General features: G+C 40.1%; 1 protein-coding gene across 3 annotated transcripts in view; it reads right to left on the bottom strand.

Annotated features, from left to right (window-relative positions):
- Positions 1 to 219: 219 nt before the first annotated feature.
- rnf19a (ring finger protein 19A, RBR E3 ubiquitin protein ligase) overlaps positions 220 to 14,254 on the bottom strand; it is an 80,214-nt gene continuing 66,179 nt past the window's right edge. For all 3 annotated transcript variants that reach the window (XM_073051506.1, XM_073051488.1, XM_073051497.1), the window contains exons 6-10: positions 13,109 to 13,223; positions 8,274 to 8,432; positions 7,002 to 7,215; positions 5,488 to 5,631; positions 220 to 1,998 (exon numbers count right to left, since the gene is read on the bottom strand). In XM_073051506.1, the coding sequence (XP_072907607.1) occupies positions 1,344 to 1,998; positions 5,488 to 5,631; positions 7,002 to 7,215; positions 8,274 to 8,432; positions 13,109 to 13,223 (1,287 nt within the window). In that variant the 3' untranslated portion in view covers positions 220 to 1,343. The remainder of the gene's footprint in view (positions 1,999 to 5,487; positions 5,632 to 7,001; positions 7,216 to 8,273; positions 8,433 to 13,108; positions 13,224 to 14,254) is intronic.

Below are 14,254 nucleotides of genomic sequence, written 5' to 3'. Positions count from 1 at the left end.
CCCATCCATGTGCCTATCCAAATTTCTCTTAATTGTTGCAATCAAACCTGCATCTACCACTTCTGCTGTCAGCTCGTTCCATGTTCTCACTGCCCTGAGTGAAGTTTCTCCTCATGTTCCCCTTAAACACTTCACCTTTCACCCTTAACCCATAACCTAACTTGTGCATTTACTATTTCAATTAAACCAAACTTTTGCACATTATAAGAATACTCAACATTTGATTTTAATTGTATTTATTTTTAGATATGCTTCTTACAGTCAACCCTGTTAGGCAAACCAGCTTGCAAACAAATGTATAAATACCAAACCAAGCATATGCAACGTATTGTAACTGGCACTAGTGTTCTAAAGCTTAAAGAAAATTTTAAAAGATTGCAACTTGTTTTTTATTCTTCAAGGATAAAATTTCAATTATCAACATGGCAACATAAACCAAATACACACTGCATAATGCACAAAACATACTTTCATATATGAAATTGATTTTGCATTTAAGTGAAATTCAACAGTGCATCTTTTAGCCGAGATTGCCTTTGAGTTTTATTAGTGTCTCGGTCCATCCAGGAGGAAAAGGCTATGGTCTTTACCTCTCTTTAATGCTTCAAAGCAATGTGCAAAATTCTGCACTGTGCTTTCAATCTGTAACAAACTGCATTAGCAGCAATCATCCGCTATGAATACTTTCTTTTTCAGAACAAGGAACCAGTTAAAATAGTTATGCAAAATAGTTTCTAAAGCCTGAGTATTGTCTTTGGTAGGCTAATAAAGGGTTATATCTTAAGATCATTTATTCATTATTCACAATTTTCATCCATTTTGTTAGCATTCTTCTGTGGTATACTGTGGTCAAAGCATTTTTTTTGAGAAGTATAAACATATCCTCAAATAAAGCAGGTATTAAATGTATTTTCCAAAAGGCACCAGGAAACAGTGAAGGAGAATGGGTCCGTCAATCTTCAATCATAGAATAGCCACAGTCAAGAACAATTTTTTGAATAACTGTCAACTGATTTCTGCTTGCATTTTGGGATTTCTCCAAGTTCAGCTACATATGCTTGGCACGTGACCGGAAAACGGACCACTGCTTCTCAGCCAATGTTACTGTCTGATAGATACAACTCTTCTCCCAACCTTTAGAAGTTGAACTGGTTAGCTGGGAGCAGATCAGTAACAACACTTAACCCTAACACCTAAACTTTCTGACCTTCAAAATCCATGATCTTGTTGATTAATAAGCACCAGTTTCAATCAGTTATTAGTTTTCTTTTATATTAATCAGCATATAACTGTTAGCAGAACTGATTAGTGCCATTTATGATACAAACTGCAGCAGTGAAAGATTAAATTTCTGAATGAATTGCACTAGTCTGTTGCTGATTATTATTGGTTACATTTTCTGTTTCCTCATTGGCATTATTTGACTCTGAAGTTACAGCACCATTCTCCTCTGCAATGAGGTTCAGCTGCAAGATTTCAGCACTTGGTCCATTTGCAACAGATGCCAGACCACCCTGTGATGGGCATGTCTCCAAACGATCATTCTCCACCTCGGGAAGGGGACTGACTGCTGAGAAACGACTATGATAATCACTTGAACCGTGGCTACAAGATGTTTTCATGCTCTCCATATCAGATCCGCTAAATTCTGAGAAATGGCTGGAGTGAGAGTCTGCTACAGATGGAATACTGTCACTAAGTGACGGAGAATCAAATTCGCTCGAATTAGTGCTTCTTTGTTCTAATAACTGTGCGTCCATCTCTTCACGAGTTTCATTTATCTTCATACTGCCTCTTTTCTGCAATTTTCCTTTGCACTTTTTAGTAGTTGTTTCTTTGGACCATTTGGAGGCATTGCTTCGATTATCCAGAGGAGGGGCCGAAGTTAAAATGACTACATTGCGACTACTGTCATCCACAGCGCTGCTTCCACTGTTGTGCCTCAACTTTGCAGGCTTTGACTCAATGTCAACTTGCACCTCCAGACTGTTCCCTTCCCTACACGGAAATCAAGAAATACAGATTTAATGTTAGTGATATCTAGAAATATTCCAACAGAGCACATTAATCAGAGAAAGGGTTAATGTATGAAGAGCATTTGATGGTTCTGGCCCTGTATTTGCTGGAGTTTACATGAATGGGGGGGAATTCTCATTGAATCCTACTGAATATCGAAAGGTCGAGATATAGAGTGGACGTGGAGAGGTCATTTCCTACGGTGAGGGAGTCTACAACTAGGGGCACAGTCTCAGAATACAAAGATGTCCTTTTAGAACAGAGATGAGGAGGAAATTGTTTAACCAGAGGGTGGTGACTATGTGGTATTCACTGACAGAGACAGGTGTGGAGTCTAAGACATTGGGTATATTGAAGCAGAGTTTAATAGGTTCTTAATCAGTAAGGGCATCAAAGGTTCCAGGGAGAAAGCAGGAGAATGGGGATGAGAAGGAATGATGGAATGGCGGTACAGATTCAAAGGGGGAATGGCCTGATTCTGCTCTTTTGATCTTATGGAGAACTCTTTACACATGGTTAATAGGTAGCAAGAGAACTGCAAGTATCAATTTGAAAGTTCACATAAAAAGCAAAACAATCAGATGATGGCCCTGTAATCAGCAACATTCTGAACTCCCTGATGTATACTAGCGTCTTCAATTTAATGTCAGTGATGGAAGATCTATGAATTCTTTTGCTTTGTGTCAAAGATGGCAAATAACTTAAAAGATAATTTAGTATGACCAATTAAAGCTTATCTTGCCAAGTACAATTCATATTCCATGAACTAAAAACAGCTGGTAACAGCAATGTAACAGTACGTTAACATGTGAACAAATGCAGCCTTCAAAATAAGTAGTTCACACACACTTTGAGAAACAGATCAACTTAAATGACTGATTTACAATAGTGAATACTGCAAAGCATGATATTTTGCAAGCTTAATAACCAGTCCTCAGTCCTCTAACAGACTACTTAAAAATGCTTCAGATAATTAGGACAATCAGAAATAACATGGATACCCCCACTGAATTTGGTTCTTTCAATAAAACAGAAGAGATTCTGCAGATGCTGGAATTCCAGAGCAACACACACAAAATACTAAGGAACTCAACTGGTCAGGCAGGATCTATGGAGGGGAACAAATAGTTGATGTTACAGGCCAAGATACTTCCATCAGGACTTACTCTGTTAATGTTTTTAGGCAAACCAGAAAAGTTCCTCCCCTTTGGATATTTACAAGAAGGACTTTACTATTACAGATGTTCAAAAACTTTCTATACTTGACATAAATAGCAGGGCTCAATTTAATAACAGCATGCCCACATAGAGATGCTTTCTTTTACAGTTACACATTGAATATCATAAGACCATAAGACAGTCATTCCATCATGGCTGATTTGTTATGCCCCTCAACCTCATTCCCCTGCCTTCTCCCCATAAACTTTGATGCCCTTATTAGTCAAGAACCTATCAAACTCCACTTTAAATATACCCAATGACTTGATCTCCACAGCTGTCTGTGGCAATGAATTCCACACTCTCTGGCAAAATAAATTCCTTATCTTTGCTCTAAAGGGATGTCCTTGTATTCTGAGGTCGTGCCCTCTGGTCCTAAACTCCCCCACTGTAGGAAACATTGCCTCTAAATCTATTGCATTTAAAATGCCTTATTCAGAATGGAAAGGTATTGTAGTTCCACTTGCTCAAAATGGATAGTCAGACTACAACGTGTTGCTATTAGACTGGTTCTATATTTACCAAAAATATTAGAAATGCAGATATTTCCTCTCTGGAAAAGTATAAAGTTTAAAAAAAAAAGGCAGCGGTTCAACTATGAAACTGAAGCCAGCATTAGCAGTGGGACAAAAATACATCCAAAAATTAAAAGGAAATTCTATACAAGAGAATCTTGAGACTGGAACTGCCCTGCTCAGGTCCTTTTGTGTGTCAATCTTATCATCCCAAAGTTACAAAAGCTGCTTTTTTCAGAGCATCACACACAAAATGCTGGAGGAACTCAGCAAGTCAGTTAGCATCTGTCAGCAGATCCTGCCTGACCTGCTGAGTTCCTCTAGCAGTTTGTATGTTTGCTCTGAATTGCAGCATCTGCAGAATCTCGTGTTTATTTCGATTTCGAAGTATAGAGCTTCATTTTGATTAGCCTTAACATTTAAAAAAAAATATGACTAACATAATGGAAAGTGGCAAAGGCCAGCAATTTAAGGATTATACTCAGAAGTATTTTGTAATTGTGAGTACGTGCAAGACCACAGCTGGCAGTATCATTTGCAACCAGTCTGTGATGCAACTTTCACTGTTCTCACACTGTGGAAGGCTGAAATGCACATTTCACCTACATTTCTCAACTTAATATCAGCACTTTTAAACTAGCCACTAGGCTCACCAAGCCCACTGAGTACAATTCAGCTGCCAAAATCCTGTACTGAAGTGACTGCTTTCAAAGTCAAAGTAATTTCATTATCAAATGACCATATACCATCCTGAGTTTCATTTTCTTGTGGGCATTCACAAAGAAATAATAGAATGAAAAACTACACAGACCCCACTTGGAGACTGTGCTCAATTCTGGTCGCCTCACTACAGGAAGGATGTGGAAGCCATAGAAAGGGTGCAGAGGAAATTTACAAAGATGTTGCCTGGATTGGGGAGCATTCTTTATGAGAACAGGTTAAGTGAACTTGGCCTTTTCTCCTTGGAGCGACGGAGGATGAAAGGTGACCTGATAGAGGTATACAAGATAATGAGAGGCATTGATCCTGTGGATAGTCAGAGGTTTTTTCCCAGGGCTGAAATGGCTAGCACCAGAGGGCATAGTTTTAAGGTGCTTGGAAGTAGATACAGAGGAGATGTCAGGGGTAAGTTTTTTTTAAAACAGAGTGGTAAGTGCGTGGAATGGGCTGCCGGCGGCTGTGGTGGAGGCAGAAACAATAGGGTCTTTTAAGAGACTCCTGGATGGGTACATGGAGCTTAGAAAAGTAGAGGGCTGTGGGTAAGCCTCAGCAGTTCTAAGGTAAGGACACGTTCAGTACAGCTTTGTGGGCCGAAGGGCCTGTATTGTGCTGTAGGTTTTCTATGTTTCTATGAACAAAAACAGATAAACAACCAACTTGCAAAAATAAGTAATATTGAGAACATGAGTTGAAGAGTCCTTGAAAGTGCTTTGTAAAAGGTAAATAATTAGGTGCACAATACATTCATAAGATTTGAGACTAAGAGGGACTCCTATAAATTCACGTTCTTTGGCATTTCTTTTCAGCATTAGTATTGTGAGCAGTAAGGCACTGTCAAAGAACTTCTGAAAGCAAATGGGAGATGGCTAATTCCCAGTAACTATGAGTCTTTCTTTAAAGTGATTTTTAAAAAATCAAATTTATTTCCAGTGTTTCACCACTTAAAACAAAATTAGTAATTTAAACATTTTAAATATCACAAAATAATTTGTTAAAAAATATCAGCAAAATAGCAGACCTGTCCTGTGGGTTGTAGGAATTGATAATTGATCCGGCCATGGCCCTTGTGCTGGCATTGTCACTGATTGTCCCAATACTGACCGTGCCTGACTCACCACTGAGACTATATTGCTCCTTCTGGATATCTGCCTGCACTTCTAACCTACAATAAATGGAAATAACAACAAAAGTTAGAGGAGGGAAGAACAGTTTGCCTGGAACACAACTTCTACAAGATGACAGCTTCAAATTATTTAGTATCAATGAAAACCATATTTCAGTGCTCTTGAACTTTACCTTTTTTTACCTTTGTACATTTCCTAAAATTGAATAGAAACTTTGCTTAGATATTAAGAGCACAGAACATTACAGCATAATACAGACCCTACAGCCCATAATGTTGGACTGACCATTTAACCTACTCTAAGATCAATCTAACCCTTCCCTCCTACATAACCCTGTAATTTTTAGCCATTTCGGCCCTGGCTATCAACTCTATCTCTGCCTCTTATCATTCTGTACACCTCTATTAATCACCTCTCACCCTCCCTCACTCCAAACAGAAAAACCCTGGCTTGCTCAACCTATCCTCATAAGACACTCTCTCTAATCCAGGCAGAAACATCCTGGTAAGTTTCTTCCGCACCCTCTCTAAAGCTTCCATGATCTTCCTAATTAGGTTACCAGAACTGAACACAATATTCCAAGTGTGGTCTAACCAGGGTTTTATAGAGCTGCAACATTACGCTGGTGCTCTTCTCCTCAATACCTCGAGTACTGAAGGACTACACACCATTTTCCATCTTAATCACCCTATCCACTTGCGCAGCATAGATCCCTCAGGTTGGACAAATAGGGGAATAGAGCAGCAGTAACTTTGTGAACTGCAGCTGTGAAGGTTATGCATGACAGAATTAATCAAGATGATGCTTAATATTAAAGATAGTTTTTTCATCAGTTTATTTATTTTTAGCCTGCTCCCACAAAATGGTCAGAATATGAAACATTACTAAAATAGTTCAGGAGCTAATATTTTTACTTTCAAGTTACTTAGCGGCATGAGATTTAACAGGAAGCACTGGATCAGACTACCATGGGATTCACACAAGTTGGTAACTAAGTGACCTTGCCCCTGCTCCACAGCATTCAGTGGTGGATTCATTTATTTGCATCCAGTCACATTCTCTTCCCTCCCATGTTGTTAAGGCCAAGTAAAGAAAGATTTGCTTTACTGGTCACACATACTTTGAAATATACAGTGAAACACATTGCTTCCATCACATCAGCTAGGATTGTACTAGGCTATGTTTCCCACGCCAACACAGCATGCCCACAACTTACTAACCCTAATGTATACATCTTGTAGGAGGAAACTGGAGCACCTGAAGTCACAGAGAGTAGTGGGAATCAAACCCCTGCTATAAAGTCACGTGCTAACCACTACCCTCCCAAGCCACCTTTAAATCGCAGAAGTTTTTATTATTAAAAGATTTGCTTAAAAGAGCACATGGAAAAGAAATCTGGAAGGCTTACCTATTGAAACAGTTGACCATCGCACTCCCAGAAAGACTCCCAGTGATACTCGCTCCAGCTAATGCCATTGTGCTCGCTGTTTCACTCAGGTTGTCTCGTATTACCCCGATTCTGTCCATGTGACTGCCACTGGCACTCAAACTGCCTGTTAAACCCCCGACACTTCCTTCTCCAATACTGGGGTTGTTCCGAGCTTCCACCACAAACGTCGTATCTAGGTGGACAAACAGCAGCACAACATTTCACTTGCTAGCAATTATAACTCTGAACATATATTACAAGTCACCTATGGAGCTTTCTAACATACATTTTAGATAATGAAAACATGCTTACAACTTGGTGAGTGCACTTGTACCCTGCACTGGAAAATTAGAAGAACAATCTGTGCAAAAAAAATGTAAATCTAAATATAATGTAGTCAAAATTCAGAAAGGCCTAGAGTGGACATGGAGGGGATGTTTTCAAAAGTGACTAGAGGACACAGCCTTAGAATACAAGGACATCCCTTTAGAATAGAGGTGAGGAGAATTTCTTTAGCTAGAGCATGGTGAATCTGTGGAATTCATTGCCACAGGTGGCTGTGGAGGACAAGTCATTAGGTATATTTAAAGCAGAGTTTGATAGAATTTTGATCAGTTAGGGCACCAAAGGTTATGAGAAGGCAGGAGAAAGGGGTTGAGAGGGATAATAAATCAGCCATAATGGAATGATGGAGCAGTGTTGATGGGGCAAATTCTGCTCCTATTTCTTATGGTGCTGGAGAAACTCAGATGGTCATGCATCTATGAGAAGAAACAAACTGTCATGTTGGTTTGAAACCTGGACCAGGATTGAGAGTGGAGAGGCAAGATGGCCAGTCGAAAGAAACGATTCCAAGGTGAATGACCATAAACACAGGAGCAGAATTAGGCCATTCAGCTCATCGTCTGATCCGCCATCCCATCCGGGCTAATTTATTATCACTCTCAAACCCATTGACCTGCCTTTGCCCCTGAACCAACTGTGTTCAGTTATGAAAGCAGACATTGTTCTCAAAATGAAATTTAACATGTTGCCCAGTCACTTCTTAAAGCAATGAAAATGTGTTTTGTTTTAAACAGAGCGATTAAGCATACTGAACACAAGAGATTCAGCAGATGCTCACAATCCAGAGTAACACACACAAAATGCTGGAGGAACCCAACAGCATCTATATTGGGGATTAACAATAGACGCTTCGGGCCTACTGAAAGTAGCTAGATACATGGGAAGGGGTAAAATCAATTTGCTTACCTAATGCTGCATTTCCTCTGCCCGCATTATCATTCTCATCATCGAACTCTATCCGCACACCCTTTCCAGTGCCGGCAGAAACACCACAGCCACCACTACGGCAGAGGGAAATAGGGACCACTCCATAAACATATGCTAACATAATGGGTACTCCAATGCCTGTGAAGATAGAATACAAAAAGAAAGTTATTTAACAACTAAAAAACACACAATGTCTGTGACTGTTAGTGGTAGGATTTTTATGCGCTGCACTACATGGATTTCACACTGCTCTTTCACATTAATTTAATAGAGATGCCAGAGATAATAAACATAAAAATAATCTGGCCCATCACTTTGGTAACAGCAAATAAGCCTCAAGTCAAGACAGGCCAGTCCATGCAGGAAGCCACCATTTCCTACTGCTAAACCGGATGACTGATGAAGACTGATTCTTCATTAATAACACACAAAATGCAACAGGTCAGGCAACATCTATGGAAGGGATATGAAAAACGTTAACAATTATTCACGAGTCCTCATGAATGGTTTCGGCCCAAAACATCGGCCCTTTATTCCCTTCCATAGATGCTGCCTGACCTGCTATGCTCCTGCACCATTCTGTGTGTGTTGCTCTGGATTTCCAGCATCTACAGATTCTCATGTTTCTAATTCTTCATTAATTGTGCTATAACTGGCCTATGCCCTGCGTGCTAGTTTTGTTAATGACCAGGCTTGTGTTATTTGGCAATTCCCCACTTACAAACAGATTATATTAAAATTTGATTTCTATTAGAAACCCAAAATGCACTAACATATCCAACACCTCTCGACAGTCATTCTTTTGAGTTTCACTTTCGTTTCTAATCAGTGTCAACTAGGCAAAAACATCAACAGCTGCACAATATCAGTCAGTTAGTCTTGGTCTGTCTTGTGTTTCTGCAATATCATACTGGATGAACATTGTATCATTTCTTAATGCATGCATTACTAAATGACAATAAACGAGGACTGAGTGTCCTCATAATCTAATCTAAAAAAATCTAAAAATATGAAGTACGTGCAGACACAGCTAGCCACAGACACACCACACTCTGAAACTATTGACCACCTAACACCAATGCAAAAAAAAAATCAGAAAAAAATTAGCCAATAGTCTTCATTTTGATCACCACCTTGGCCACTTTGACCATATGTAACAGGGTCAAAACCTCAGTATACCACTCTGTGGTAGTTAAGAATGCTTTCAGACAACTCATATTGCAGATTCTTCAACTGTACCTTCTCCCTGATGGTAGTAATGAGAAGTGGACACGTCTTAGATGTTGAGGGCCCTTTATGATGGATGTCACCATCTTGAGGCATCGCATATTAAGATATTCCCGATGCTGGGGAGGCTACTACCTACAATGGAGCTGGCTGAGTTTACAACCTTCTGTAGCTTTTTCCAATCCAGTGCAGTGGCACCTACCAGACAACGATACACCTATGTCAAATGCTCTCCACAGTACATCTGTAGACATTTGTTCAAGTCTTTGGTGACATACCAAATCTGCTCAAACTTCTAATGAAATCTAATCTCTGGCATGCTTCATAATTGTATCAATATGTTGAGCTCAGTATAGATCTTCAGAGATGTTGAATTCTGATCGATACAAAGGATCCAATGAGCAAAACTTCCTATATCAGCAGACGTTCAACAGAAAGGAAGAGTGACCTGTTAACTGGTCTTGGCTGAAAATTCCAACATATGTTGCTAATGTAGATCTAGAAGGAATTTATTTGAGAGCTAAGAATTCCCCACCACTGAAATCTATGGATGCTTGGTTCACGAGAAGATTAAAGACTTGAAACAATAGATGCCGAGAAACGAGAGCTAATGGAATCGGTACCAAAGTCATAACAGAGAGAAATGACACTCTTCCTTATGCTGCATATTGCTGGAACATAGTACAAAGCCCTTCACTAAGACTACCCAACCATGAATTGCTCCTCAAGAGTATAAACAAGAAATTCGGCAGATGCTGGAACTCCAGAGAAAAATACACACACAAAATGACGTAGGAATTCAGCGGTCACACAGCACCTATAGAGAGGGAGAAACAGTTGACATTTCAGGCTGAGCACTGACAAAGAGTCTACGCCCAAAAAGTTAATCACTTATTCCCCTCCACAGATACTGCCTGAGCTTCTGAATCACTTCAGCATTCTGTGTGTACTGCTCCTTAGGCTATTGTGGAAGCAGCAACTAAGGGACAAACCAGGGAGGGAAGTATGACGCTGAGCACCGGCTTGCAGATCTCTTGTGCTGGAAGGATGTGGACCATTGCTGGCGAATAGCAGAACCTCTTCCATATGTTGGCAAATCACTCAGATCCTTCAGTCCCTCATCACTATCTGGTGAATATGACACCGTCCCTCCCTCTCTCGCATGGTGGGGAGAGCTAAGCAGCCAAGAGATTCCTCTATGGCAATCTGCTCAAAGGCTATCGATCACTCAATGCCCTTCTCCCAAATCAACCCAATTTGGAATTAATATTAACAGTTTGTCAAAAGTGTTTCCAACTTCTTATATAATGGGGTGGACTAAATGGCAATTTGCAGATCTCAGAGCTGCACCCCTGGTGTTCTGGTGAACATCTATTGCTAGATATTCCAATTAACATTCAGCAAGACATGGACTTCTGTACATACATAAACACAAGAGATTCTACAGATGCTGGAAATGGAGAGCAACACGCACAAGATGCTGGAGGAACTCAGCAAGTCAGGCAGCAAACAGTCAACGTTTCAGATCGAGACCCTTCATCAGGACTGGAAAGGGAGGAAGAAGCGGAATAAGTGGGGGGCGGGGAGGGGAAGGAGTACAAGTTGGTAAATGATAGGTGACACCAGGTGAGGGGAAAGGTGGGTATGAAGTGAGAAGCTGGGAGATGACAGATGGAAGAGGTAAAGTGCTGAAAATGGAATCAGTTAAGAGAGGAGAGTGGACCATGGGAGAAAAAGGAAGAGGGGCACCAGAGAAAGGTGATAGGCAGTTGTGGAGGAGTAAGAAGGCTGTCAGAATGGGGAATAGAAAAAGAGAGAAGGGGAGGGGGAAGAAATTACCAGAAATTGATGTTCATGCCATCAGGTTGGAGGCTCCCCAGATGGAACACAAGATGTTGCTTAGTAAGTAACTCCACATCAGCAATAAATGCTAATTATGCAAAAATGTTTTAATAATTATCCACTTGGTGTTCAAAATGCACATATAGATTGTTAACCAATACCAACCCTTTGTGGAACATGGTCATAAGGTAAGAAAAAGGGAGAGGGCAGAAGGGAGAAGTTACAAGTTAGAGAAATTGATGCTCATGCGGTCAGGTTGGAGGCTACCCAGATTATGAAGTGTTGCTTCTCCACATGGGAGTTGCCTCGTCATGACAGTACAGGAGCCCAAGGACCGACATGTCAAGAGTGGCAATGGGAAGTGGAATTAAAATGGGTGGCCACCAGGGAAGCCCACCTTTTGTGACAAACCGAGCAAACAGTGCTCGATGCATGCATACATTTTGCAAAGTAGAAATCCAGAACATTAGTACTGCTACAAGCACTCATGGCTGCCTTGATATGGCAGCAGTTTGGCACAGCAACTGAAGCATAGAAATGTACTTCAAAAATCAGACAACTGGATGCAAAACATTCTTTTAAAGCCAAAGCACTCCTTTTTTGTATGGTTTATTACCACGAACATGGCAAATGAGGATCAACTTCTAAGTCATACCACTGCATTTCACTAAGTTATTCACTACTGATGTTTTACTGACAAAGACATGGGCTCTCAAAACCAGCAGCAGAGAAGGAGTTTAGCTTTTAAAAAAAAAACACAAATGTTCATTTCTGTGCAATTGCTTCCTTCCGGCTCAATATCTTAGAATCTAACATTTTTAGATTTAAAAGTATACCTTAAAATCAAAGGAAAGAATGTTCTTTGTAAGTAAACTCATGAAACCATAGGACATAGGAGCAGAATTAGGTTATTCAACCCATCAAGTAGCTCTGCCATTCCATTATGGCTGATTTATTATCCCTCTCAACCCCATTGTCCTGCCTTCTCCCCATAACCTTTGACGTCCTTACTAATCAAGAACCTATCAACCTCAGTTTTAAATAAACTCAATTATTTGACCTCCACGCCCATCTGTGGCAAAGAACTCGAAATTCACCACCCCTGACTAAAATTCTTCCCCATCTCTGTTCCAAAGGGACACCCTTCTATTCTGAGGTGGTGCCCCCTGCTCCTAGATTCCCCCCCCCCATCCTCGGCACGTGCACAATATCCAGGCCTTCATTCTTCTGAACTCCAGAAAACACAGTGCAGAGGTATATCAATTGCTCCTTTTACCCCCCATGGCAGAGACAACTAAAAATTGGTTAAAAAATACCCAAGTAATTTACTATTCTAACAAACACAGCCTAGGATGTAACACATTGCTTCCCTCAGATTGACTGCCATTTATTGGAAAGCAAACCCATGAGCAGAATAAGGAACGCCTTTTCACAAATTAATATTTTGTACACCAATGAAGATTCAAAATTACACTGATGAACAGTGGAGTACAAAATGCACAGATTAGAACTGCACACTAGGGCAATCCTGTTCGACTAAAGATGCTGCATCACTGTATGACGTTTTCCATTGTCTGTGCTCTAATTTAGTCCAAAATAATAAAATGGAATGGTAGAACAGACACAATGAGCTAAATGGCCTAATTCTGCTCGTCTTATTTACAAGTAGCAAACACAGTTATGAACATATCCAGCTTTTATCCAATATTGTTAAATAAAAATCTCCGATGCTAAAGTTTCCTTACCAACAGTTACTGCAGCAACAACAGGTGAAACAATGACTGACAATGTTACACCTCCAGTGATTGCCAAGTTCCTTTTGTGCTTTGAAATGTCCTTTCCCTCGTAGCGATTATGTATCTAGAAAACAACAAAATCTTTAAACAGGTGTTTGGTAGCTTTCTTTTGTTAACACCATATTCCAAACTAAAGGAGGAACTGTGCGCAGGGGAATTTTTTTCTTCAATTATACTGCTATGAAATGCCTTGGGATATATTACAACACCAAATGCTTTAGAAATGCAGCTGTTCTGGGGGGAAATCAAAGAACAAGGCTAACAACTAAAGATAATTCCTTTATAGTTTATATGTAAGATCACACAACACTGCACAGGCACATAATCAAATAGGATGTCAAATCAGCAGCAAAATTAGGAGAAAATAAATACTTACTCAAGCATAGATTTTAAGGAGAGTCTTAAATGGAGACTAGAAGTAAAGAATTAGAAGCCCATGTGGGCACTTAGCAATAAGCATTCACAGGAACCAGTATAACTTGCAATTTTCACATCTGAGTTTTAAACGTTTTAAAAATACACTTAAAACACTTGGGAGTTTCAGGAGAAAAGATCCCAGAATGAAAAGATTAACAGCTAGATGGCTCTGGGCCTGCACTCGCTGGTGTTTAGAAGAATGAGGAGGCATCTCATTGAAGACTATCAAATAGTGAAAGGTCTAGACAGAGTGGACATGGAGAGGATGTTTCTGATAGTGGGGAAATCTATGACCAGAGGGCCTATTCTCAGAATAGAAAGACATCCCTTTAGAACAAGAGATGAGGAGGATTTTTAGACAGGCGGTGGTGAATCTGTGGAATTCATTGCACAGATGCTGTGGAGGCCAAGTCATGGGGTATATTTAAAGCAGTGGTTCATAGGTTCTTGAATAGTCAGGGTGTCAAAGGTTACAGGGAGAAGGCTGAGAATGGGTTTGAGAGGGATAATAGATCAACCATGATGGAATAGTGCAAATAAACTGGATGGGCCAAATGGTCCAATTCTGCTCCTATGTCCTATTGCCCTATGGAAATTCTGCTTTATTATAAATTTCAGTACATGCATGCAATTTTACATCTAGAGTACTGACAGTTATTTGATTAAGCAAAAAATCTT

The sequence above is a fragment of the Hemitrygon akajei genome, chromosome 1, assembly GCF_048418815.1.
Source record: "Hemitrygon akajei chromosome 1, sHemAka1.3, whole genome shotgun sequence".
NCBI lineage: Eukaryota > Metazoa > Chordata > Chondrichthyes > Myliobatiformes > Dasyatidae > Hemitrygon > Hemitrygon akajei.
Note: the sequence above shows the minus strand (reverse complement) of the source record. Positions and strands in the feature narration are given on the sequence as shown.